This window comes from Caloenas nicobarica, chromosome 2 (assembly GCF_036013445.1).
Source record: "Caloenas nicobarica isolate bCalNic1 chromosome 2, bCalNic1.hap1, whole genome shotgun sequence".
Classification (NCBI taxonomy): Eukaryota; Metazoa; Chordata; class Aves; order Columbiformes; family Columbidae; genus Caloenas; species Caloenas nicobarica.
The window spans coordinates 124168173-124196121 of NC_088246.1; the positions used below are offsets into that span (position 1 = coordinate 124168173).

Consider the following 27949-nt stretch of genomic DNA (forward strand, 5'->3'; position numbering starts at 1 on the left):
TAGACTCAATGTTTACTAATCCTCTGTCTGTTTGCTGATATGAACTGATATAATTATTTTGAATGTGACAGAGCACAAACATGTTCAGGGGTTTAGAGCGGTACTGAGTCTAAATAAATGGATGATAAAACTCACTAATGAATAATTAAGATGTAAGTTGATTAAGTGGGAAACTCCTTTGAATATATCCTAGACTTTGCCTAAATCCTAACAAAAATATGAATACTTTCATATGTGACCTTTCACTTACTCAAATTATGTGATCCGTTTTTCTGTTCACAAAGGAATAAGCAAGGCCAAGATATGTGTGTGTAATAATGTAGGACCTTGTGAAGAACCTAAAGTTAATCTGAAATGTGTTTAGAAGTTAATATTTAAGTCTTAAGAAACATCCAACGTGCCTAGCTACATCAGTTCAATTGTTGAATCCACATTTCTTTTTTCAATTTCCTAGGGCACAGGTGATGAATACTGTCACTTCAAAATTGAGAAGAATTTGGAAACTGGATGTGTAAGTCTAGAATCAGAGCCAAATAAAGGCATATATGTTGGTCTCCTGCCAGATGGTCAGACTAAGCCAGTCATTAAGACCGGAGAGAAAAACATTTTTTTCTACCCACAGATCATCAAATGTATGTATTTACTTAATATTCTATAGATTTCTTTAGTGTTTAGTGTTTCTGATGACAAATTCAAAGCCAAAGTGTAAAAGCAAGATTGACACAATTTTCTTTGTTGTGCTTCAGTAATTTAAAAGGTGAAAAGTTTATTGTGGCTGCAATTAATGTCTCCTATGTAGTTAGTTAATTTTTCTTCATTTCTTTCTTTTTATAACAATAAATGATGCAGAAGAAATATATTTTTTTTACTGAACAAATAATTTTCCGAGCATAAGAATCAAAAAAGGTGACGAGTCAGAAATGGAGTTGACTTCCTAGATCTACTCCCCATTCTGGCCAGAGATTATGGAAGCCTGGGAGATGTTTCCTTGCTGACAGCTATACCCCAGTCTTTCCTGATTTTATAGGGAAAACTGTAGACTTTCGAGAGGGCCTGCTTAGCAGCATTCAGTTTCTTTTGTAATGGTGTGAAATACGTCGTACTTCCCCCACTAGTATACTGATTATGTGATTCTTGTGTCCCATAGTCAGGTTTGAGAGCTATTGCAGCCAGAGAGCTCCCTCACTAGAGACCTGACCTGTCAACTAACCAGGACTCAGAAATTAGCTCTCAGCAAACTCTGGATCACTGTCACGGGACTGTCTGCTTGTGTCTTCTCCTTCAGGAGAAAGTAGCTTTTAATTTGATGAACAATTGATTAACAAACATAGCTAGCTGACTTGGATTATAACTGCAGAAAACAGTGGAATCACAGTACTTGTATTCTTATCCAGTGGAAATAGTCAAAGAGGTCAAGAAATGAAATATCTCATGAAAATGTTAAACTGTTAAACTGTCAAAATTGAGAATTTGGTCAGATTTTTGCCAGACAGAAGCAGAACAGGGTCATCTTGAATGCTTTGACCAGCAAAGGGAAAATATCAAAATGTACAGCCAGTCTTATTATTAATCACTCTCTATATTTTGTGACTGAGACATACAGAAGCATTATGAATGTCACTGTAAGGACATCCCCACCATTCAGTCCGTAGTTGCTACAAGGTGACAAGAATATTTCAGTCACTGAGTCCTTGTAGAAATGAGGAAAGTATTTTTCTTTGTTACTTTTTGGAAGAGCAGGATTTTCAATGGAAATTCTCAACAAAGCAGAGCTTACCTATGCCATCAAAATAAAGCTAAATGATACTTCATTACAGGCTTGGATTCTCCTGAATTCTTGTTACTAAAAGTAAGATAAAAGGAGCTGATATTTTCTATGAGAGCGACCAAGATTGTCTGTTTGCCACTTCATATTGTCAGAAGTAGTCTCTAGAAGTTTTCATTTCAGCATTCCCACTCTTCAGAAAGAAACATCAGCGGGGTGGAGAAATTTATCTTGGGAAAAACTACATTTTAACAAGTAATTTTATTCAGACATCAATGTTAAATTGCTAGTCAGATTTTCGAAGCAGTAAATGGACTTTTGTTGGTATGTCAGATTTTTTCCAGTTTTTGTGGCATGCTGCTAACAATAAAAGTTAATAATAGCTAGTGGCTGTGCAATACACAAAGATTTTGGTGTCCATTGCATTCAACAGTTGTAAGATCTGTGAACTAGTGTTTGTCACTGAACATATTTGAAGCTTCCAAACAAGAAAAAACAACTGATTTGTAGCTAGTGACAGAATTCACATTTCATTGTTTTAGTTGGCCGGGAAGAGCCCATGCGAACATCTGCAGCACCCAATCAAAAGAAGAAAGACTTCAAAGAATCTCAACTCCAACCAGCAAAATCCCAGAAGCCAGTATCTAAAAGTTTTGCGTCTTTTCCACCCTCAAGTAAGCAACAGTTTACAAACTAGTTGTGATACAGTGTTGTGTTATGTCTACCCTCCATGAACATTTGCAATGACTGACATCAGGAAAGACAACGAATAGCTTTTCTAGACTATAGACTTATCCATGCATACTTGCAACAAAAAATGTATTTCTTTTTACTGTTTTTTTAAAAGGGCATTGGAATATCGTTTATTGATAAGGCAACAATTAGCTTGTAACTAGCATGATAGCTTTATACCTATATTGAGGCAGGTAGGAATAGATAAACAATGTTCTAGTCATGCTTCTGGAATGACAGTTTAACAGATACGTTTTACTAGAATAAAGAAGCACTTTCTTTAACTACAGAAGTTGCGTAAATGATCTCAGATAATGATTTCCCCAACTCCAAAAATTCACAGGAATATTCAACATCCTAGTAACCAAAGAAGGTGTGACTAAGGAACTAAACAAAACAGGGAATGATACATCTCTTGTGGAGCGGGGATGAGCATGTTTGCTTTTTATTTCAATCTACTGAAGGTACCTGTCTGCACTGCCTGAATTGTGTCACATCGCCACAAAAAGTAGATCAGGTCAATGGAAACTACTGAGCTCTACACAGCACATTGAGGCACATTCACATGGTGGAAAATTATCTGTTATGTTGAGTGATCTTTAAAGGCAAGATTATATTAACAGTTCCACTATGGGAGACATGCTTAGTCAGCTAGAGGTGTTACCAAAGGCATTAATGTAGCAACTGGAGTGGGTTGCTGATTTGGTTTTGAGTTTGATCCTCAGACAGCTATTTTAAAGTGTACATAAAAAGTCTGGCAATGTGAACAAGACATCAAATATGGGATACTTGTTCACAGGGTATAATGTGAAGGATCAAGAAGGATTTCCTGGCTGGAAGGGTGCCCAGCAGAAAAGGACCTGAGGGTGCTGGTCAACAGCTGGATGAATATGAGCCAACAGTGTGCCCAGGTGGCCAAAAAGGCCAGCAGCATCCTGGCTTTTATCAGAAATAGTGCGGCCAGCAGGACTAGGGAAGTGATCATCCCCCTGTACTGGCACTGATGAGGCTCCACCTCAAATTCTGTGTTCAGTTTTGGGCCCCTCACTGCAAGGCATTGAGGTGCTGGAGAGAGTTCAGAGAAGGACAACAAAGCTGGTGAAGGGTCTGGACCATAAGTCTTACGAGGAGGGAACTGAGGGCACTGGGGTTGTTTAGCCTGGAGAAAAGGAGGCTGAGGGGAGACCTTATCGCTCTCTACAACTACCTGAAAGGAGGTTGTAGCATGGAGGGTGTTGGTCTCTTCTCTCAAGTAGCAAGTGATAGGACAAGAGGAAATGGCCTCGAGTTGCAGCAGGGGAGGTTTAGATTGGATATTAGGAAAAAAAAATTCACAGAAAGGATTGTCAGGCATTGGAACAGGAGTCACCATCCCTGGAGGTTTTTAAAAGACGTGTAGGTGTGGCACTTGGGGACATGGCTTAGAGGTGGACTTGGCAGTGCTGGATAATGGTTGGACTTGATGAGCTCACAGGTCTTTTCCAACCAAAATGATTCTATGATTCTATGAATTCAGTTGAGCCAAAGTATCCTGGTTAAATTCAAAGCATAGGTATGGATTATTATTAATTATGGTTAGTTGTTTCCGTTCTTAGCTCAAAACACCCACTTTCTCTTCCTAATTGATCAGAGTTTATGTTGTATCATTGTGTCACAAAGCCTTCCCAAAGTCTTGTGAGTTGTCAGCAACTGATGAGACATGCTCTTTTTGAAACCCATGGCAACAGTACACAAGCCATCAAACCTGTTTTCAAAGAAGCTGGTTGATTTTAGAGTCGGATACAAAGGTTCCTTTGATAAAAGCAATATCTGCCATGAAATTGGTTACAGAGAGTATTGCACTTTGCAAGAAGTATTTCTGACATTCAGAAATGTGGACTCTACTTATGCAAAATGAATAGAAATATCAAAGTTAGTTACTCTGCCCTTCAAAGAAAATGCTCATTTTTAGTAAGACGTTTTCACTTAAGATATTGTAAAGCTAACTGACTTTTGATATGTAAAGGTGAGCCTTAATTTTCAAACTGATATTCATTAAATACTCATTTTCTTTTTTCACTCCGAGTTAACATTAGAAAAAGGCTGATGTTTGTATTGAGTACACAACACAGCAGTACGCTTAATATCCAAACTCAGAGCAGATTAACCCTTAGACTGACCAGGCCATCTTTTTTGTGTCTGTGTCTGCTAATCAGTAGCTGTGTTTTGGTTGTTGTTTTCATGAATAATAATTGATTTAGGATTAATTAAATGGAAAATTGTGCTACAGCAGTTGGGGCTTTTCCTGTTACAGTGTGAGTTCTCTGTTCCTCAAGAAAGTCCTTCCACTGTACCAAGGATGATGGCAGGTTCCGACTTCCATTTAACAACACACAGGATGGAGAAATTAGAGTGACTGTTAGAGACAAGTTGGCTAAAAGCCACCACATCATAGACTTAAGAAAGATCAAAATGTGCTCCCCAAAACAGAACGGAAAAAAAAAATAAATATATGGCTAGAGGACCACAAAGTCTAGGGATAAAGGACATGAAACAGAAGACACTAAAAACTAAAAACAAAAACTGTGGGTTTTTTATAAAGCCTTTTTTACTCTTCCATTACCAGTTGCAAAAGCAAGCCAAAATCAAGAACCCTGCTGAAAATATAGACTTTTGTCATATTATGCATCAACTAGTGAGTTGCAAGAATCTCATGGGATTTCCCCAGTGATTGCTGGGGATTTCGTCTTTGTTTGCTCCTTCTGTTTCTCAAATCATGTTTGAATTTCAATGGTGAAAAGATGCCTGTATGTGCCAGTGAAAGCAAGGGGAGAGATGTCATTAGCTTCCATGACACAAACACAGTCTGTGATGTTGAGAACGTCTTTGTGGTTTGGTATTAACAAGTTGTATCTCTGATAAATTACTTCTATACCCTCCACGTTCCTTTTCTCTATGTCTGGAATAATGTTAGCTACTATTAATTTTTAATATATTTTACTTACAAGAGAAAATAAGATACAAATAAAATATCATCTGCTTTCCATTTGGTTTACAAAAAGATGTAATAAAAATTCATCAACTTTATCGTCCAAGCTTCTGCTCTAGAGATTAGTTTTTCTGATGGTTCACTCAATCATGTGATCTTCTGGGACAAGATTATTTTATTTCTGCTTTAGATTTAGGATAAGTAAATAAAAAAATAAAGTCACATTTATGAAAATGTGTGAAGGATTGTGACTTCACCACTCTCGTGCAGGCGTATCAAAATGAATTTTTGTCACAACAGATTTACAGTATGGTGTCATGAAGTGCAAACTCTCATGACTAATGCAGAGTAACTATCAAAACCTCTTTTCAGACTGGAATATTTTTAGCCTGTAACAAATTAATGCCACTCATTTCCATTTGCAAGAAGAGCCAGTGAATTGTGAGGCAAAAAGCGTTCTAAGCCTGTGAATTGTTTGTACGTTATAATTGTTTTCAAGAGGTAATAGGTGGAGGTTGCAGTAACTGCTTTGGGTAGCAATAGCCTGAGTACACAATTCTTGTGCTAAGCATACAGAGCAGCCTGGATTCCTTCTGTTTCTTGAATACCTCTGCATTTCATTAAAATTTTCATCTCTTTGCTCTAAGAAAGATGTGGTTTTAGATAGCTGAAAGGAACTCTAGCTTTCAGAATCACGGGTGAGAAGCTAGGTAACTACAGTTACAGAAAGTTACACAGTCAAGGTCTCAAAAATATTTATTATACCAAAGCAACTACTTTACTATAGTTGTCTTATTTCAGCCACGGAAAGACAAGTGTCGTTAACTTTTTATTCAGATAAACATAAAATGTGTGGCTTTTGCTTTATTTTTAGTGTGTGGCTTTTCTTTTTTCTTTCAGAATAACTTGCTCTCAGTCATGATGAAGTATACAATAAAACAAGCAACTATTATGACACTATTGCCTATTCCTAAATTACTATAACCATTGAGAAGGCATACCACTGCCGTTAGAAACACTGGTGTAGAAGTCATACTACTACAGTTCCAAATTTCTTAAAAATTGATTAACCAAATGTTACAGTCTTTGTCAGGACTGACATTTCCCTTGATTCCAGATATTAGTCCTTAATTATGATATAACTTTCTACTGTATCCTAATTCCTTTGCAATTCCTTGTGCAATTATTTCACTTCAGATAGGAGCTTAATGCTAGTGGATTATAATTCAGGTTCAGTGCTTTAGTTACCACATTAATTTAACCTATAAGACAACTTGATGATCCAAGCAACTATATAAATCCTTTTGAGTATAACTTTTAAGAAAAAAAAAAAAATTAATAATGTGACATTTAAGGAAACTTAAAGGGAAGATCAGGACCTTGTCTCAGTATTGAATCGATCCTTCTTCACTTATTGAATTTGCTTCAGTGATGTTTCAGCAGGATGTGGAATGGGTTCCTCATAAATGTTGATTAAAAAGCAAGTCTCCCAGATTCAAAACTGCTTTTCACTTTGCCTTCAAATTCGTATGTTAATGCTAGCAACAAAGCACAATCAGATAAATTTTTCAAACTTCTGTCATAGGTATTGCTTTATCTTGTTTAGTATTTGTACTGGACTTGGCTAGGACAAACTTAATTTCCTTCATAGCTGTCTGTCTGGTGCTGTGTTTTAGCCTGGTGACCAAAGCAGTGTTGACAACGCACCAATGTTTCAGCTGTTCCTTGCACAGCACTGTGTCCATCTCTGTTTCTCACTCTGCACTCCCAGCAAGTAGGCAAGAGGTTGGGAGGGGACGCAGCTCGACAGCTGACCCTAACTGACCAAAGAGATACTCCATACCATAGACTGTCATGCTCAGCAATAAAGCTAGAGGGGAGTTTTTCCGTTCCTCAGGCATCATTCTGCTTGTGGTGAGTGATTGCTTTTGCGTCACTTGATTTTTTTTTTTTTCCTTTGCAATAAAGACAGTTTAATAAGTGAAGGGAAAACTCCATCCCAGAGAAACTCAGTACAGTATTTTAATCAAGTAAATAAAAAAGCAAAGGTGTCTGATAGCAAAGTATGTAGTGCAGCAGGAACATACATGGTGATGCATTGGGAATTCTTCAACAAATCTGTATCAGTGGCTATTTATGAATTCTGCAAAATTGTAAGTGAATTCCATTATGTACTTGGAGTCTCTGGCCTCCAAAAGCTTGGTCCATAGAAAACTACTTAATGGATGGAGAATGAGCTGGGGGATACAAATGAAAATTAATCTGCAGCACAGATTATATTCATTATGGTTAGCATATTAAAAGTCTCTTTGCAGTCACATGAAAAGGCCTCATGAAGAGCAGCTTGAGAGCCCCTGCAGGACACGGTGTATAGGCAATGTGTTGGTTCATCTTTTCAGATTTAGGGTTCATATTTGCCTCTTGTATAAGAACAAATTATAAATTCTCAGGGCAAGGACTCCCTGTTTTGTAGAGGATTTCATGGTCAGTGGTCCCATTATTAGAGAAGTAGTGTTACAGACATCTGATGTTTGTAAACTCCACTTTGATTGGAATACTCACAACTAAATTCCTTCATCCCAAGAGAGTTTATTTTTTCATATCTCATGTGCAGAGGTGCCATTTGACATCTTTGCATATATATCTATATATATATTTCTGTTTAGGGTAGATGAAAGATCACTAGGTGCTATTCTGAAGTGAAATGTATATTTTCCGAAATTGTATTTGCTCAGCCATTAAAGCTGTGAAATTTATTAATAAAGTGGTACTGTGCTGTGGTCGTCTCTTTCACGCAGAACCTGCCTTAGCCCAAATGCTGGCACTGTATATGTAAGTATGGTTGGACAAGGATACATTGTGCTCCTTTTTGAGTATTTTACAGTATTTAATTAATATTTAACTTGAATAAAGTTAATTTCCTGAATGATTTTTTTCATTTGAAATGAAAATTGTCTCTATTGTCAGACACGTGATTCTACTAATGATGTCCGAACACAAGGCATTAGAGGAATATTTACAAGTAATTATACTCATTTCTAAATGTCAGGTTAAGGAACCAGAAGCGTCGATTTAATGGACATAGTTCTGCATCATAGCATCCTTACTCTGCACCAGAATATGTATAAAGAATAACATGATGATAGTGCGTGTGGAAGATATTTGTTTTTTTCCAGTTGACTCTTATAGCTCAACTAATCTGTACATTTTGGTCTAGACAAGAAACATAAATCAATATTTTCTGACTCTCGCTTGCTGTGAAAAAATACAGTCCCCTCTCTGTTATGGTCTCCTTATGTGCTGAAGTTACAACAGCGACTGGCAGTTTCATGTCGATTTTCATCTCCCACTAATGTTCTGTATTTCACAGAAGAAATGAGAAATCCCCAAGGTGGCAAGTGTCCCCTTCCTCCAGATGATGAATGGAAAGTGTTAATGCTGACAGGAAATGCAGGAACTGAAGCAAATGTCATTCTCTGGATATATGGAGACAAAGGAGTAGCTGGACCAATAACTCTCGGCAAGGACAACAGAAAGCAGCTGTTTCTTCCTAGGCAGGAGAACGAATTTCAGGTGGCTAATGAAGGCTAAAAACATAATTTAATGTGTACCTTTCCAAAGATTATTCTGTCTTGTGAAAAGAAAAAAATGTTTTTCTCCCATGTTTACAGCATACAATAAATCTCTAATCTCTATGAATTCTGCATTAAATCAGCTTGGTGCCTATAGTTAGCAACAGAGGAAATACTCTTTCTTTTAACCCCCTCTCCCTCATACAGTAGCCCAAATGGGACAACTGCAGGAGTAAATTGATTTCTTTAAGGTAATTTATTTGAAATTAGCTTTAGAAACTATGCACTCCTAAACAAACCATGCCTGATCTAAGACATGTATATCATTTAGGGATCTTTAGTAATGAAATCTTCATGCATACATTTTTCAGAGCATCCTATAAAATCTATACTGTGGAACTGGTTCAGTTACGGAAGAAAACCCTTTTTTTCAGCTGCCATATTATAAATAGCTGAAGTTCCAGAAAATTTACCTATGGAGTTACTAAAAACCCAATAAAACCTGCATGTTATCATGTCACGAAAACAGAGTTCTGCTATTATTTAAGAACAACCCCACCTCTATTGTAACAAGGCAATTACATCTGGGTAGTCTGAGAGGAAATTACCAAAGGGGCTAAAGCTTCTGTTTTGCTTAATTTTTTCAGTCTGAGACACATGTAACACAACCCTGTCTTCAGATAACTGAAGTAGTAGTTATGTTTTTCACATTTTGTGCACATTTTTTTCTGCACTTATCAACTCTTCTAATACAATCTTGGCACAAACCAAGATTGTTACTGTCAATAATATTAATAATAATACTCACTATGAAAAGGGCATAGGCAGGAAGATAACCAACTCTAATGTCCATTTTCTAAGCACGTAGGCTATATTCCACAGGGAATCCTGTTCTCCTAATTAGTGAATAATTTATAAGTAACATTGGGTAATGGCAGCTTTGCAATGTTAATCCATACATTCTTAAGAGATGGACCAAATTTTTTTTTGTCTAAAATAGATATTGCCCATTATGGCTGTGCACTGTGGATATTGATCTTGTGAGAGAGCAGAATCTTTCAGCACCTGGGGCTACTACTGTGATTCTTTATATCACGCTGACACTATTGCTTTCAGGCATGAAACAGCAAATGTCACCGAAGTGCTTTTCACTCTTTAGTCCACAGCAGATAAATCCACAAAGAAAGACTATGACTAAGACCCCTTTCTTCTTTTTTTTTTTTTTCCCTTTAAACTTTATTCTGTACTTGTTTAGTGGGATAAGTCTTCAAATGAGGGTAGGAATGTAAGACTTGAAAACATTACATCTTTTTACCGTTTGCACCTTTGAGCTTGTTTTGTTTTCACTGATATGTTCTAGAGCAGAATATACCAGATTTTATTTTTTAAAGTAATCAACTTAATCATAGCTCTGGCCAGGAGCTCTAGAAAGAAGTCAGCTTCAGAAAGCCTATAATAATCAGATAACTTGGAATCAGTTCTCTTTAACCTTTCATTTTATCAGGAGTATGCCCAACTATTAGAAATTCAAGTAGAACTATCTTGAATGAAATGAAAATGAAAACCATTCATATGTGGCCTTCCCTCTCTTGCTTTACCTATGTGAGTGGTCATTGCCTGTTTAATCCTTTCTAAGACTGTGCACAAGAAAAATCAAGAAGGATACCAGAGCGTTTTTCTAGAAGACCTCTCCTTGTTTTAGGCAGAAGTAACTCTTTGTATTCTGACAAAGTTCAGTAAAAATTCAGTACATTTATGTTTTGAATTAATAATTAATATTATTAAATTAATAATTGATTTTTTAAAAACCAAAAGGCTAAAAAGGGCTTCATTAGAATAAACAGGCACCATGACAGCACTGTATGTTCAGTGAACACCAGGTGTGTGAATTAGAAGACAGTATATCATATTACTTGACAAGTGGGTTAGTATATTTGTGATATGCAGGAAATGACAACAGTTGGTTTTTTTTCAGTCAAGCTGTATATACACCCTTATTTACTACTGCTTTAATTCAAAAGTCTCCAGGTTACCTCTAATAAGACAACTTATAGAGAGAGTTATTATGCAGCATAAGCAAGAATATCAGAATCTGGCTTCACAGAACAAAGCTATTTTCTTAAGCTGATGGAAAAGTTTGCAAGTCATGGCCTTAATTAATCAGCATGCAGCCACTACCACACAAGTTTAAAGTGTACGTTATATGTATCTTTGCATGTGTTATATGTTGTGTTGGTCTGGCTTTATTCAGGTTAAAATAAAACACATTGGGAATATCTACAAGATAAGAATCGAACTCAATGGATTACTCAATGAAAAATTAGAGTGGAACTTACAAAAGGTGAGATTTATTATGGTGACTTTTTCCTGCTTTATCAATTTTTATATGAACAAAACCCCTATCTTTTCATGTAGCCCTAGCTTCATGAATCACAAAATGCTGATTGTGATATGTTGTTATTGCTTTAGACATAAGCACTGACACAGTCCATCTCCTGAGAGCTGGAAATATGTAGCATTATTTTGCAAGTATTCTAAATTCATGTAGTTTGTACATACCAATTTTAGTGTATTGATGGGTTCTACCAACTTTTGCTTTCTGAAAGCTCACCTGTACTCTTCAGTGTGTTAGGGAGATTCTAGCTATAAATTCCAGCTGTGAAAAAATGAAAATGATGGAGTAAAAATTATTCCATGATAACTACATGTGAAGAATGAACAAAGTTTGCTTAAGAGTAGGCTTGTTCTAATTGATTCAAACACAGGCTGCCCAGGGAAGTGGTGGAGTCACCATCCCTGGAGGTGTTTAAAATACATTTAGACGAGGTTCTTAGGGACATGGTCTAGTGCTAGAGTTAGGTTATGGTTAGACTTGATAATCCTGAGGGTCTCTTCCAACCAAAATGATTCCATGGTTCTATGATTCTATAGCTCACAATTATGATCATTTTCAGGAAAAAAGAAACTGCTGGGTTTTTTTTCAGTTTGGTGAATTATTCTTTTCTCTTTCTGGTTTAACTCAATTTTTTTCATATTTAAGGATGCTCACCAGATTAAATTCATGCTAACACTGACCCCCATATAAGGTGTATTTCAGTATTGCACAGAAGCATTCGTGTTCTGTTTCTTATTTTGAATCTGTAAAATACACAAGCTTATCCTTTGGCCTTTAATTCATCTTAAAAAGCCTTATTTAGACAACCAGAATTACATGGTAATAACACATTTCGACATTAACTCAAAGGCCTTAACAGTAACCATACCAAAACTGAATGTAAGTATAAATGTTTCAGCTGCTCAAATGGTTGCAAGAATCTTACTATCCACCTGGTAGTTACAGAATATTTCTTCATCATTATGGTTCAAATTTCATAGGGCAACCTTGTGATTTCTTTTCACAGAAAGAAATAAATCAGGTCAAAAGCTGTATTTTTCTGACAAAGCAGTTAATATTTGCAATTGTTATGAATCAGCAGGGGGAGCTCTGCCAATAAATATTTGCATTTCAGAATCACTGCTGCAAAAGTATTTCTTGTTAGAATAAATACATGTTTTGGTGTTAAAGTAAATGTTCATTTTACTTAAAATAATAGTTTATTGGAAAAGTGAGATAAAGGAATATATTGTCCTCATTTCTGAAGGGTTAGAATTTGAATGTGAATACTTATTTTCATAATTTTGTTTGCAAGACTCAGGCATGCTATACACACATTCAAAACATGACCGCAGAAAGACAATTGTTTGGTGTTGATTTCCTTTTGCTAGTGAAGGCCTATGGAAAAAAATTGCAGTAAGCATTGCTATAGTTCAAGACTAGGAAAAAATGCTCCCATAAGAGAGATGAAAGACTGCTTTAGGTATAGGAAGCAAGTAAGACAGATATCATACAGTACAGTGGCAAATAACTTGAGAATTTTAATTCTAACTATCTTCAGAGAAATAGAGGGTGCTGTTATCCAGATTGCCTTTTGTTCTGCTGTAGAAGAGCCCAATATAATACAAATTGATGTAATATTTCAACGTATCCTCTCCTTGCCAAAGTTCAGAAGGATATAGATGAGTTTCATCTTGTTTTCATTTAAATATAAAAATGTGTCACTCTTTCCACATCTTCCAAAAGCTCAGTCTCATCTAACCTCACTTACCAGGAAGTTGTCGGTCTTCAGTACTCCAGACAGTGTTACATAGAGGTGATTCACTGACAGATTTCAGAAATTTCAATTACAGATTTGTTTCTTCCAAGAATAAGATAATTTTAAAGTTCAAGACATATTCAAAGAAGAGAGGCTGGCAGTTTCAGCTGCAATACCACTGGTGTGAAAAAAATCTCTAGTGAGGAGTCAAGTTGCAAAGTAGTGGCCAAAATAAAAATGTTTTCACACCACAATTTTGCATGCGATATTTGCTGATCATGTTATTGTTTTCTGAGAGAGAAGAAAAGCTATACAAAAATATGTTTTGCTATTGAGAAGTGAAGCACTGGAAAGTGAACAGAGTCCTGAATCATAGTTGAAATTTCTTCATTCCTAGGTGACACTGCAACATCTAAAGAGCAAGAAAACACTGAATTTTCCAGCAAACACATGGCTGTCAAGGAATTGTGATGGTAGAGACTTCGTCTGTGAACTTCCAGTAGTGGAAGCTGGAAAACCAATCTATCCAAGTATGTGTGTGCTTCACAGTAGCACCTTTACGTGTATACTGGTTACCTGGTTTTCAGTAGTAATGTCAGCTGAATTATATTCCATTTCCTGTACATTCATAAATGTGACCTTAGCAATCTTAAATACATATAGTTTTACTGACTTCTGGAGAATATATTCCAGCCAATTAGTTGCAAATCAAACTTGATGGCATTTCTTCCATTAAGCTAGAATAGTGAGTAAAATGAATTGTGATTATATATAACTTGTATTTTCTTTTGATTATTTTTGGAAGTTGTTTTATACCATGTTTATGTCTACACTGGTGACTTGGAACAAGCTGATACAGATTCTGCAGTTTTTCTGTGTATCTATGGAAAAAAAGGAGATTCTGGTCTAAGACTTCTGCATAAATGTGGTACACCAGAGACATTTCAGAGAGGAACGGTAAGTCTGAAAAACAATTTGCTTAGCCATATAAATAAAACTAAATCACTTTTACTGGTCTTAAGAAGTTCCTGATAGAAAAAAATCACAGAGGTTTAGCAAAATATTTTTAAGAACTAAGGAAAATAATTTTCTACTGATCCAGGAATGAATAGAATGAGTGAAAACACAGACGAGTAAAATGATTTGAAGAACATCCCCCAGGATGATGAGAAAAGCTGCCTATGAATTTAAAACCTATTCTGTTGAGGTATAAGGAGTTACAGCTGGCTCCAAATACATGCACAAAAATTTTTCCATTATTTCAGATCTTAGTAGGACTGTTTGTTATGTATTTCTTTTAATGGGTAATGGTATAGTATTGTGATTAATATTTAGATTTAAAGTACTTTTCTTTCAGTTACCTCCTGTCTCCTCCATAAGTACCTTGTCCTGATTTTCTGCAGTTGAATTTCAGGAACTACTAGATCTAATCTTAGCCTTCTTATGATCTTCTATTAAGCTTTTTTCTCCCTTTGTGAGCTATTGAGAATTAACACTTGTATGCCTAACAAATGGTATCAAGCTGTTAGTGGAACATGTAATTAGAAAATAAAGAGCAGTATCTGAAATATGAAGCATAACAATAACCTATAAGCAATCAGATATATCTATACTGTCTTAAAATACAATACCATTACTCCTGTATTAGACATGAAGTACTATTCCAACTGAAATTCAGGATTTAAGTGGAATTTTCTGGGGGGATTATTCTAGCCAGATTGATGGTAAATTGAGTGTATTATTTATACAGGGGCTAAGGGAGGTGGTTCAAAGTGCACTTTGTCATGGAAATGGGTGAACGAGACAGTGGCAGAGCAGGGCCTGGGATTTATAGTTTTATGACAGAAGCAGTTGAGTGCTGACTTGAACAGCTTGATTTTATCCCTGCCACAGATATTCTATGTGATATCAGGCAAATCAATTAAAGTAAAGCTTCTTTGAGTGACCACTTTTTGTATGTGTCTGTTTTGCTGCCTAACCAGGTTAACTTTTCTGAGCAACCATAGCTGTAGCTGCAGTTCATTCAAAGACAATTCTTCTCTGGACATATTAAGCTCTTTGAAATGTTAAATATGCCAATAAATTAACCCCTCTGTTTCTTGGCTGAGCACCTAAACTACTTTGCATCTTCAACAGCTTTTGATGATAATCTCTGTGCTTTAACTGTATAGGTAAAACGAATATACAGACAACCTTTTGAAAAATAGATTTCAGCATTTGCAGAAAACTGGGGTACTATTGAAAAAGTGCAGAAGTGAAATCACTGGGGAAATCAATTCTGCTTCACTGAACTCTTTGTGTGGCTGCAGTAAATAATGCATAGAGTCATAAAAATAATGAAGATAAAAAGCAGCATTAAAAGGCTGCAGTCCTGTCTGTGCACAATTTGAAGCAGGGATCCTTCAGAGAGAATAGCTTGTGATCATATATTACATGTACACAAGGGAGAAGTAAAGTTGCACAAGCAGGCTCAGTTCTGCTATTTGCCAAGGACTGAGAACTTTACAGATAAGAATTTTCCAGTGCAGTTCTTTCCTTTGCGTTTCTTTTACTGAGAAGTGTGATCTGGACCGTTACATTTAGAGAAAGTTATATGCTTTTTTACTGTGACAGAAAATTGCCAACCTGAACATTTCACCTGATCAGCTTCATGCTCCTATGAAAACAATCTTTGCCAGCTGTAAGCACAAGCCGAGATGAATAACAAGGGCCAAGTGGCATGCCAGATTTCAGTTTCTTCCAGCAGAATAAAATGTAAATAGAGATGAGACCAAATAGAGAAAAATATGAGAAAGTTTGTATTTTAAATAAATATCAAAAAAGGCAGTAATAGCTTTAACTGGCTCTTACCTCAAGAAGAATAATTGTAAATAGTGAGGTATTGAAACAATAGTGAAGGATTGCATGCAGCATTTTGGATGATGGCTGAAAAAACAATTTATTTGGGATTATTACTGCAGTTGTGTTTTTGCATTTACTCTGGTACATAATCAAGAGACATTTAACTTTTCAGATCCAACCACCTTAGTACAGCCCAGCTGTTGTTAAAAGAAATGGGAATCTTTGTACATTGAGAGAGTTAATTAGGCTTTTGAAATACTTTAAACTTTCAGACTTAGTGGTGGCAAATCGTGGAGTGATGTCTCTGTCTTCTAGGTCAAGGCTTTTGAAGTGGAAACTGTGTCTCTGGGAGAACTGCAGAAGGTGCTGTTGCGCTGTGAGGCTAATGCCAAGTCCCAGTATTGGTACTGTGATAAAGTCATTGTCAGAGAAGCTGAGACCAGCTCAGAATATGTTTTCAATTGTGGAAGGTAGCTTTTACAAGAATATTCTTACATATATATCACTAGGAGTATTATGCCAATTAATGTGCTAAATATGTATTTTCCAGGAAAGGAAAAATTTGGATGCTTTTGCGTTTCAAAAAATTTTAAAAATTGGTTGGTCTGGAGCAGATTGCTCGAGTTAATGAGCTGTATGGCCCATATCAAAGGTTAAATGTTTATATTGTGGCTATGTTACTAGATTGTGCAGTGCAGCCTCATCATAAAAAGATTACTGCTATAAGTGTGACTGACCTATTCAAGAAGGAAATATAAAGCACACAAAAAGATTCTAAGTTAAAGTGTATTTTTAAATGGGAAAGACAACAGATTTGACATCCAGAAGTAGCATTCAGTCTCTTCATGAAAAACATGATTGCTAGAGAGACAAACGTGATGCCCAGAAGTCAAAATTATTTTGTGGTTGTTTCATGTAAGTTATTAAGCTAGCATCTTAAAAGCTAATTTTTTAGTATTGCATTTTGCATGTTTGGAAAAAATATTATGGTAATCCCACATTTGGAGTTTCCAGTTTTGCAGTCTGTCTCATGGGTATGTGTATCTTTCAAGTGAAATGAAGGAAGTGTAGAGAAACAAAGTGGTCATGTGAAAAGCTCAGTCATGAAAAATCATCTCTGTGGGTAACACGGCTTAGGGACAATACAAGTCAGGGCACTTTGCTATATTGACTCTGTGATAATTAGCACCAGATGTTGATCAGCAAAAATCATTCAGTGACAGACACTGTCAAGAAGAAACAGACAGTGTTTTACTTTTGTTCGTAAGTTTTCTACAATAAAAAACTGCCATTGAAAAAGGATTCATATAGGTGAGTGGTGGGGGTCAGGGTAGCTTCCATGTTGGCCAAAATGTGAAGCTGAAACACTATGCTCTATTCAAGGAGGGAAGAAGTTTTTGTCCTTCAGAAATCTCTCTAATTTATTCATCTTCAGCCTCACAGATTTATTCTACATTGATATTTTATGATCTGGGCTATGAACAAAATGCTGTATTTTTTCCTTAGCCAAGGAAACATCAGCGTTTCATCCGACTTAAAAACCTGATAGTTTCTGAACATCCAGCAGGTCTCACTGGATTTCAATTATACAGTATTTGTTCATTACAGACTGACACTTTTTAGCATTTAGGATTGCAGAAGACACCTGAGTGGTCAAGTTTTAGCAGAAGGGATATAATTAAGTAGTTGTCTAGACAGACAAAATGTATTTCTTAGGGGTCAGTTCTTATATGAATTGGCCTGTTAATGTTTTCAAGACAAAAACTAGAGAACCTTCAAAAACTGCTCTGGGTTCATCCTTCCCAGCTTATACTGGATTCCCAACAAGCTTCATAGAAGACTGAATGATTTAGATAATTCATGGAGGGTCCATGAGGGTGGAACAAGTAAATAAAAACCAACAGCCCAGAAGCTGCTTGAATTTTTTTTTTTTTTTGGTAGAAAACCATCTGATTTTTTGCCAAGCAGGAGAAAACTAAAAGTGTTGGTAATCCATGTTCTGAATGAAAAGGTTTCAAAATTATCTTTAGCCTAGAATAACATGACTAAAAAACCTAACCAATGTTTGCCTTCATTTGCACTTTTTCAGAGTCATCTATCTGTCCTTAATTTGTAGGAGGAATAAGGAAGGGCAATATTTAGTTCCACCTGTGTTTTTAACACTGAACTTTGATTTTAAGAAATACTGCAATAGATGCATACAAATTATACTTAGCACTCAATCCATATTACTGAAAAACCACGTTCTGTCATAGTCTTCTGATTAGCTGTACGAATAAGTACACTCATGCTATATGGGTCTCTTAATCTGACACAGGAATACTTTACACTTACACGGCTCTTACATTTGCACAAATAAAATTCTTTGTTGGGTCAAATAATTTCTACTTTAATGTGTACCAAATCAAATACTAAAATTTTAGAAATAGAGACCCTTTGTTGTTACACATATTCAGTACGAAAATAAGATATGGATCAGTTGGTTATATGGTAATATGGTGGAGGAAAAAAAAATGATTCCTACCTGCTTTGTTATTTACTTTGTTATTCTTAGGTGGCTTCCTTTTATGTCACAAGGTGTAATTCATTCAGAAATGGAGCTGTACCCTCAAGGTAAAGTTTATTGTAACTTTATGGAAGTAAGATCAGTAAGCTGTAATCTTTTTCTCTGAAGAAATCTGGGTTGAATTTGCACTTTAAATATCAGAGTTAACCATTTTGCAGTTTCCTTCGTTATATTTCTGGGAGAATACATTTCGTGTTTGCATTGTATAATGGGTATAGGTGATAGTGAGAAATTAATGAGGGAACGAATGAGAAGGGAAGTTTTCTGGTATTGGCTAGAATCACAGAATATTTTTTTCATCTCTTCTTTTAAGTCTTTTCTTTAATGTCAACTGCCTTCCCCTCCTTTCACCCCCGCCCCCCGCCCTGAATTTCAAATAAATCAACAGCTTAACATGCAAGAAGAAGCAAATGGTAAGTGCTGCTCTAGTCTTCTCTTTTTAATGGAGACTGTTTCTGTTTCAGAACTAATTGCTTTACACATTTATTGCTGTTTGTATTTATTTTAAAACATTAATTGCAGCACATTATTTGAATATTTTAGTAAGCACTGAACTTCACATTTTAATTTAAAAAATAAATCACTTTATTTATGCTTTCTTTTTATTCTGTCATTCTGTCAATCCACAATGTTACTTTTCTCTGTTTGCTTGAAAATTAATATTTTTCTAGTATTTATTGTTCACCTATCTTAATTTCATATTTTTAATTAACATTTTAAACCATGATTCTTTCTCATGGTCTATATATAGTTTTGTTCTCATTATTAATTTTTCATTTTCTGTTTTACCTGTGAATTCATATTTGTTGAGCTTGACTTTTCTGTCCTTGCGACCAGCACAGATTACATTACATTTCTTCATAACACGTAATATTTTCTCAGCTGTGAGAAGTGCTTCACGCTGCAGTTTGAACAATAATTTAGAAGCTGTGGGGGAAAAGTTTGAAAATGCTTATTAATAATTTATTATATCAATCAAGATGTCCATGATGACCCAAATACCTTGTCTTAAATAGTGTCCCTATGGCAAGCTGTTAATGACGAAGTTTGTATCCAGTTATTTTACAAATTATATTCAAATCCCATTCTATTCTAAACTTTATTTTGAATCACAAGTATCTTTGCCCTTTTTCCTTTCTATGCCTTTTTCAGAAGGCATTCATTTTCTCACTGCTCATCACTCTTTGTGCCTTAGCTGTTCTGCACATCTTGCTTCCATAAAGCCTGCACCTTCAGGTCCCCCTTCACACAGTTCAAATCAATCTGCTCAGTTCTTTCTGCACCCACAGCTGGATCTCTATGCTGTGTCATTTAAGCCGTGCTTGTCTGGTTTTATGTTAAAGTTGCAGCAGATAAAAATTGCCCTATAAACCTAACAAAAGATGACGAAAAGCTGAGGTAAACTAAGTGTGTATTCAACTGACTTATCTTCAGTGGAGATCAGCTTGGACTTGCAGTGAACATTCTGTTCACAACACTTTGATCCTGATCCTGTGAGAGAAATGTCTCTTGCTGTCCAGAAGAGCTACTCAGCTTTGTTAATGACAGACAAACTACCCTTTGTCAAAACAGACCTGTTTCATGGAAATGGATTTGTTGCAGAAGTCTCAGTCAGAGTTAGGTAGCCAAAACTGTATGCACCAAATAGCTTCTTGCTTATGGCACTTGCTGAAATATGGAACAGTGGGACAGAGACTTCAAGTTCTGTATCCCACACCTATAGGGACTGCTCCAACTACTGGTTGAGTGGTTGATCTAAGATTCTGTTCACTTACTTTTTTCATCTGAACTTATATAATTTTCATTCTGGATCTACTTTTTTTTTTGGTAAAACAATTTTTTTTTTTTTCTGGGCAGTAGAACTTTCTATGGTATTGTATTGTGTCTAATATTCTAGAAAAGAAAAAAAACAAAAACAAAAAACCAAACCAAACAAAAAACCAAACACACATAAAAACCCCACAAGCTATTTTCTAGAAAGTCATCTGTGGTAAGGTATGACTTTCTGATGTCACCAGGGACGTACTTGGTGTCAGGTTTCTCCTTTCCTCCATGTATGCTAAATGAAAGCCACTTCATCACACATTTTTCTGCATTCTTTTCTCCTCAGTGTGAATTCCTCTTCGGTCATTAAGGAACTATCTGCATTCTACCTCATCAGAACAAAACCAAGATTTTCATGCCAAAGAGAATAAGAATTATGTGTTTGTAATACTTACTGTTTCCAGTTTCTATTTGGAAGCACGCAGAAAAGCCATGAGGATTTCTGAAATTAGAAATTTAAGATTCTTCTCCTGTACCCACATTGTCCTTCAAGCACCAAGTCCTGTCTTCTTCCAGAGGAAAAAAAAACCCTCAAAGTCAATATTGAGCAGTGTAAACCAAAACTCTTTTAATTGTGTTTTAGGGAAGTTTGACTCCTCTTTTTTATGTTGACAATTCTACTTGTGTGCGAAATAGTTTACAGATACCAGACTTATCCTTTGGAGACAGGAGCTGAGCTAGAATATAGAGACTCAAGAGTACCAATCACATTGTTTTGAAACCTCATTGCTTAACAAAAGAGAGACTTGGAGCGGATAATAGAAAAAAGCATCAAAAACATTTGAGGTACAATAAATCAGACAATGAATAACTCCAAAGGAAAATATATTTTGCCTGATTTGACATGAATATTGGTTTCTGAATGAGTCGGAATTTTCAGGAGTAGTGGGTTCATCCTTCAACCTTTGTCTGCACCATTCTTCTTAAGCACTTCTAAATTGAATTGTCCTTATTTTCTAGCCAAATGGTCCAAAGGAACTTTATCTCTAAGGAATTAATATTATATTGTTTGCAAACAGAAGAGACTGACTTTTTTGCTGAATGAACTCTTCTATGGGGGAGGGTGCCCTTGCCTTATGGTCTTTGTTTCCACCTTCAGTGTATTTAGCTTTTCACCCTTCTAATTGATGTTGATTCTTTTGTATTCTAGTGCCGTGGTGCTTTTATCAAGAAAGTGGGTCTATAGAGAAAATTGTGAGGATGCAAATTTTCAAAGACACAAAAGATTTTGTTACAAACTGAAGTCTGACAATTTTTAGTGGAAATTGGAGGGTTCACTTCCTTTACAGACTCATAGAATGGTTTGTGTTGGAAGAGATATTTAAAGATCATCTAATCCACTGCCGCATCATGCACAGAGACTTCTTTCACTAAATCAGGTTGCTCAAAGCCCCATGCATGCTGACCTTGAACACTTCCAGTGATGGAGCATCCACAGTTTCTCTGGGCAATTTTTTGTTGTGTCTTACCACCCTTATCGTAAAACAGTTCTTCCTTATGTCCTCTCTAATTCTCCTTCAGTTTAAAACCATTTCCCTTTGTTCTGTCACTACAGACCTCCTTGCTAAAAAGTCTGTCTTTCTTATAAGCCCCTTTTACATATTGGAAGGCTGCAACAAGGTCTCTCTGGAAGCTTCTCTTCTCCAGGCTGAACAACAGCCTTTCTTCACAGGAAAGGTGCTCCAATCCTTCTGATAATTTTCATGGCCCTCCTTTGGACTTGCTCCAACAGGTCCACGTCCATCTTATGTTGAGGTCCCCAGAGCTGGATGCAGTACTCCAGGTGGAATCTTACCAGAGCAGAGCAGAAGGGGAGAATCACCTCCCTTGACCTGCTGGCCAGGTTTGATTGATCAGACTATATAAGCTGTTGCTGCTTTCTGAATTCCCAGCTGTGTATTTATGTGTATTTAAAAATCTGTCACCTTCCAAAACCTGACGTCAGCCAGACCTAAAAAATTTGGAAAACAAGAGATGACAGTTCCTGCTCTGGTTCAGTCTTTGTGGGGCAAATTACTGAGGGATAATGGGGCTGGCCAAAGACAAATACTTGTGTCAGCTTTAATTCATCCAGGCATTACAGCTTTCTATTAATAAAACTCTAGTGTACACTGTGGCATTTATTTATAAGGTGGCCGTGGGCTGGTATTTCATTTGTTGTTTGCCTTGCACAGAATGAATTTAAGTCACTAAGTGGAACTTGGTTTATACCGGCAAAAGCTGCAATCAAAAGAGGAGTGGAGAGCATAAGATCCCAGCTTTTCAGATGTAGAAATGCATTTTCCAATTATGAATTGTTCTTTTTTAAAAATAAGATTTATATTAAGCTGCTTTCAGATATTTAAATATTTAAATAACTTGTGTGTATTGTATGGGAGCAGAGATGACATTTTAGTATCGGAAGCTTTATATAAAATGATTTTCTAAAGAGTCCTTGTCTAGCATCAGAATTCTCTCCAAAATATTTTTTTTTCATGCTAATCTCAATGTCATGCCTCCATTTAGGCAAACAGAGCCGGTTTTGATGTGTCAAAACAACATAAAATGAGAGGAAATTGTGCTTAATTGAGATGCTTTGATATTTTTCCTGCTCAATTTCTTGGTTATACGTGTTGTGATAATCCAAATTCTGGAGGTTGGGCTTTTTCCATGATAACTAGGCTCTGTGCTCATATTTCCAGCTTTAGTATGCTGCAAACTTCCTAAATCTTTAAAGTTACACAACTTGCCTAAGATGAGTTTAAATCATGTGGCATCTAGCCAGTCTTCATCTCCCGACATCATTACCTTTCAGGTGTATAGTAGTTACAGTCCCTGGGCTAAACTATGCTTTTATTTACATCTTTCAAGTGACTTGCTACATATCAGTAACACTTATAAAAGCATTTTGATTTTGTTTTTTACTTTACAGAAGGAGACTGGAAGATTACTGTAGTCACTGGGGATTTTGAAACAGCTGGCACAACAGCAACAGTATTCATTTATGCTTATGGAGAAAACAAAGCTTCTGGTCCTATTATTTTGGGATCTGGGAAACACCAGCTGTTTAATCCCAACAGTGAAGACACATTTAAGGTATAGTATGACTGTTATATAAACACTGGAGAATTCAAAACATATGCAAAATAGCTTCTCTCAAAACTGGATAATGGAGGTAATAAAGTGGACTCAAAGCAATATGTAAGGATCATTAAGTATTTCTGAGGGAGTGGCTGACTTTTATGATAGTGAGATTTGAATCAACAAATGTACCCAGAACTGCATCAAGCAGACATGCCTCTCACAATCTGCTTCAAACCTGCATCTACTTGATGTGCTAGTTTTAACTAGATGTTGTTCAGTTGCAAAGGGAGAAAAAGCTTTCTTTGCCTGTTCTTTGTGTTGATAAGATAGTCCGGACTATGGTTTGTGTTGTGTATCCATCTTTGGAAGTGTTCACTGTAAATACTTCCATGGGTTTCCACAGGCTTCCACTGAAGGACACTGTTGTGTGAACCTTTTCTTGTAGAAAGTAAAAAGGAAAAGGGAGATGTCAAGGGACTGGAGTCAAATCACACTGGGTAGGTTAACTCGGGTGATTTAGACTAGTGACGTTCTACTACTCCAAGCAAATGAGGATATTTGTCTCTTCTTCAGAGAGACCTCTGAGAGGTGCTTCAGAAGCATGACATTTCCCAAGGCTTCTTTGAGTTCCTATAATTCCTATAGTTTCCTCCAACTCCTCCAGTTCCTCAGAATTGTAGTGGTTGCAGTCATTAAATCTGCAATACGTCATTTAAGTTAAAATAATTTATGCATAACAAACAGATGATGGGGAATCAGTGACAGATAGGACAGGAAGTTTCTCTGATTTAAAAAAAATTTTATTTTCCAGTTTGAAGTATAAATATGTAAGTTCATGCAGAGACAAGTCAATGGTGCTCTTTCCCTTGCACTTATTTAAATTGAAAGTAAATTGGCTAAAGTTTGTGGATAACACTGGTTTAATATTGCATCAGGAAGGTGAAATCACTGTTTATCTGCAGACTAAATTTAAGTGTTCTTTTTCAAATCATTCTGGCTACATGATCACCTTGGATATTTATTCAGCTGATTAATGCCATCTGGCAGCAAGTTCTTACTCATTTATTTAGTTGAGAGAAGTACCCAGAATATTTGTTTGTTTTCTTTCTCTTTGGAAGGAATCCTGTTTCTCTAAAGGCATCATTTTTATCCTTCTGACATCAGATCATGACGTGATACCTGGTCCAGGAGCTCTGATGATCTGTTACTATCCACGCTAGCAGCCAGGCTTAGGTCTTCTACACTGTACCTAGATCTCTGTGCCTGATGTTTTTCTTTGGTAATATATGACTGAAAGCCTGGAAGAGGTTTGGAGGTTAAGTACAGAACTATGGTGCAGTTTGAGCGGGATGAATCTGGACTGAGGATTACCACTTAAACCTTTTACCAAAAAAAAAGTCTGTAATCAGACTTTTGAATTCATGTGTGATAACACCTTTAAACTTCAGAAGTTCTTGAGGAGGCTTCTCTCTGAATTCTAACCACACCATCAAAGCTCCAAGGTCAGCCAGATTATTGTCCATCCATTATTTCTCAAAGCTGCTTATTTAACTGTCAGTCAGTGCTGATCAACGAGGAAAGAAAAGAACAGATAAAGTAATTTGGTGTTCTTTTCCCATATTTTTCCCCTAAATTTCTCAATTTAATAAGGTAGCTGAGTTTTTTGTTAATCCAAAAGAAATCTGTGTTCTCCAAACATTTCAGCACTTTGTAAAATTAATAGTGCTAAAAACTGGAGCTGCAGAAACATTAGATAGCTCCTATTGCTTTCTATTACACTAGTTTAATCTGTTAAGTATATTGGGGAAAAACTTGACTAAATAGGACAAGATTTCAAGCCTCTGTGCTCTGTGTAGAAATGTGCTGCGTATTTGAAGGATTTTTTTTTTTTTTTTAAGAAACCCTTAACTGATGCAAGGAGCTGCTGGGTTCAGCATAAAATAATGGAAAAAAGAAAGCACAATCATGTCCCACAAAAACAATCAAAATAACATCTCATTTCAAAATCCCTTGGGTCACATATATAATCATAAAAAATGACAGAGAAACAGCCGACAAAAAGAGGAGACAAAACTATACTGAATTATCTTAATAAAAAGTAAGACTAGTAGTCTGATAGAAAGTATAGGTAACTGCTTAGTAACTTGGTTACCTAAAAGTCAATAATGAATATTCAGTAATGCTAAAAATCATTAAACCAGAAAGTTATTAAAACTTGAGTAAATCAAAATGTGTTCCTCTATGCTACTGAGATTTTGTTGCTCATCTAGAATCTGAATTTTATGTTGCTTGCATTGCTGTATACATCCAGTGTAACTTCATTAAGTTTGGCTATCTCTGATTAATGTCTTTGTAAATTACATTAAAAGCTGGTGGATCTCTAGTGTAACATAGGTAGAATATAACAGGGTTGTTGTTCTTGGAGATTTCCATCTGATAGTAGCACACAAAATTCACTGAATGTAATTTACAGCTGTGTTATGGGGACGATTATTGTTTCTGAGCAGAGTCTTGGGTTCTAGGATCTTGTAAGATAGTTGTATGTAAACTGCACTATATTTGCCCTTGTGGTTTAGGATTTTTTCCTACCAGGTGTGAAAGTCAGGGATGAACACTATGGGAATGGGAAAGAAAAGGAATTTAAATTTTACTTCTGTTTCTGCTCTGTAATTGTTCCTGTGTGTTCAAAGAAACTAATTCTAGGCTATGGTTGTCTGCTTCTGTTACTATTCAGGCATAGTTTTAGGGCATACTGTTTCCGTTGAAAGTCATTCCTCCTCCAATAGAGGAATATCAATCTAACATAAGTTACAGCTTTCATCAGAGCTATGATGTGTTTCCCGCGTTTTCCTCTGGTGCCATCACAGTCTTTGAGTATTTCTCAGTATTTAAAAAAATACTGATTTTGGCAGTATATTGAGTTGCTCAAGACATCGAAGCTTTAATTGTATTGTAAATTATATTCTCCAGAGGCCTATATTCTGCATCATAATTCTTTGAAACGTGACGAATTATCTCGTATGAGTGTACATACCGTTTGATAAAGAAATTATTTTTATACGTTTTCTTTTAATGTTTGGTCATGCCAAATATTCCCTTCTGTGTCAAAGAGAACTAAGCAGAAGACTGTAAGCCTATTAGCTTCCATAAAAAGCCAGCTACGATCTCAATTTTTGTTACTTCAATGCAGAATAATTCCATACCTTCAGGTACAAGTTCTGCTTTTTTAGTAATAATGAAGTCAGTAAAAGCACTGACTGGTTCAGTAGATCTGTTTTCAAAACATTGTCTGCTAGCCTTAGTGAGAGTGGCACCTCCTTAACAAGAATTCTTCCATGCTTTGCTTTGTGAATTTGCTTCGTTATCAGCTCTTCAAACTCTTTAGGGCAGTGTTTGTCTTACTGATCTCAACACGCTGTCAAGTTTATCCTAAATAGCACTATATTAAGCTATTAAGAATGCTGGGTTTTATTGTAAGAAATCTTCAATATCTTAACTTTAGCCTTTTGTTGTGTTTTGTAGTTGGTGGCTGTCTTTGTAAGGTAGTTGTTCCATGTTTGCAAGCATGGGACATGGAATATGCATGAGGAGAACTGGAATCCATCACTGGTGTGAATTTTGCCACACAAGTCTCTTTCTCTAACTTGTAAAGCTGGTGCCATAGCCAGTTACATGTAAAGTATTTAAAGTTTCTTCATCTGTATAAACAGTCCTTTAAACACTCTCATAGTCTATTAGGGCAAAATGCCAGAGACTAATATAGGTAGATGAAAAGCAGGGCTCCTAATGATACCTGATCATAAAAGTTAATAAATAGTGTCCCTGTGATGAGGTTATTACAGTGCTAAAACCAGCCTTTTTCCTTCCAGCTGCATGTACGTTGTTTGTAAAGAATCATGTTCATCAGATGTGCCTTATGTTGTATTGCACCACACAAAGGCTTTATACTCAGAAGTTTATCTGTTGTTTTCCATTCTGGTTTCCTCCTGTTTAAATAAAATTATCAGTTGTTTTAAATAATCTATGCATTAACAATTGACACTCTTTCCTTTAGAATCAGCCCTATGGACTGTAAGAGTCTGTTGTGTTTCACTGTGTGTCTTTCATTCCTGTACCCCCGATCCATATTCATTCTTTCATCAGTCAAAACTGAGATCTCTAAAGTAAAATGAGAAGCAGTGCGGAGAAAACCAAACGTTATAAAAATAGGTTGAAACAAATCCATTTTCATGCTTTTCTTCCCATTGTTAAAATAAAAGTGCCTGTAATGAGCTCAGTGAGAATTCTTCCCAAGTGGGAAGATTGTAAAAGTGACCGCAAGCTCTAAGGTAGCTATTCACTTCCTTAACCACGGGACTGCCAATGCCTAAAAACTGAGCATGTTTTGTGTCCTGCTATTTTTCAGCTGTCCCTGTTGGCCCTAATGGCCATTTAGGTCCAGAAACAGTTGAATAAATCTTAGAGAAACCCAGGCCTTAGTCAGAT

The 27949-nt window shown here is 36.2% G+C and overlaps 1 protein-coding gene across 1 annotated transcript in view; it reads left to right on the top strand.

Annotated features, from left to right (window-relative positions):
* The window catches only part of RP1 (RP1 axonemal microtubule associated), a 181291-nt gene that overhangs the window by 43372 nt on the left and 109970 nt on the right, over positions 1-27949 (top strand). Inside the window, 9 exon segments of the mRNA XM_065629346.1 lie at positions 455-632; positions 2308-2439; positions 8836-9038; positions 11289-11378; positions 13568-13700; positions 13976-14127; positions 16327-16481; positions 18566-18624; positions 23313-23476. Coding sequence (XP_065485418.1) covers positions 455-632; positions 2308-2439; positions 8836-9038; positions 11289-11378; positions 13568-13700; positions 13976-14127; positions 16327-16481; positions 18566-18624; positions 23313-23476 — 1266 coding nt within the window.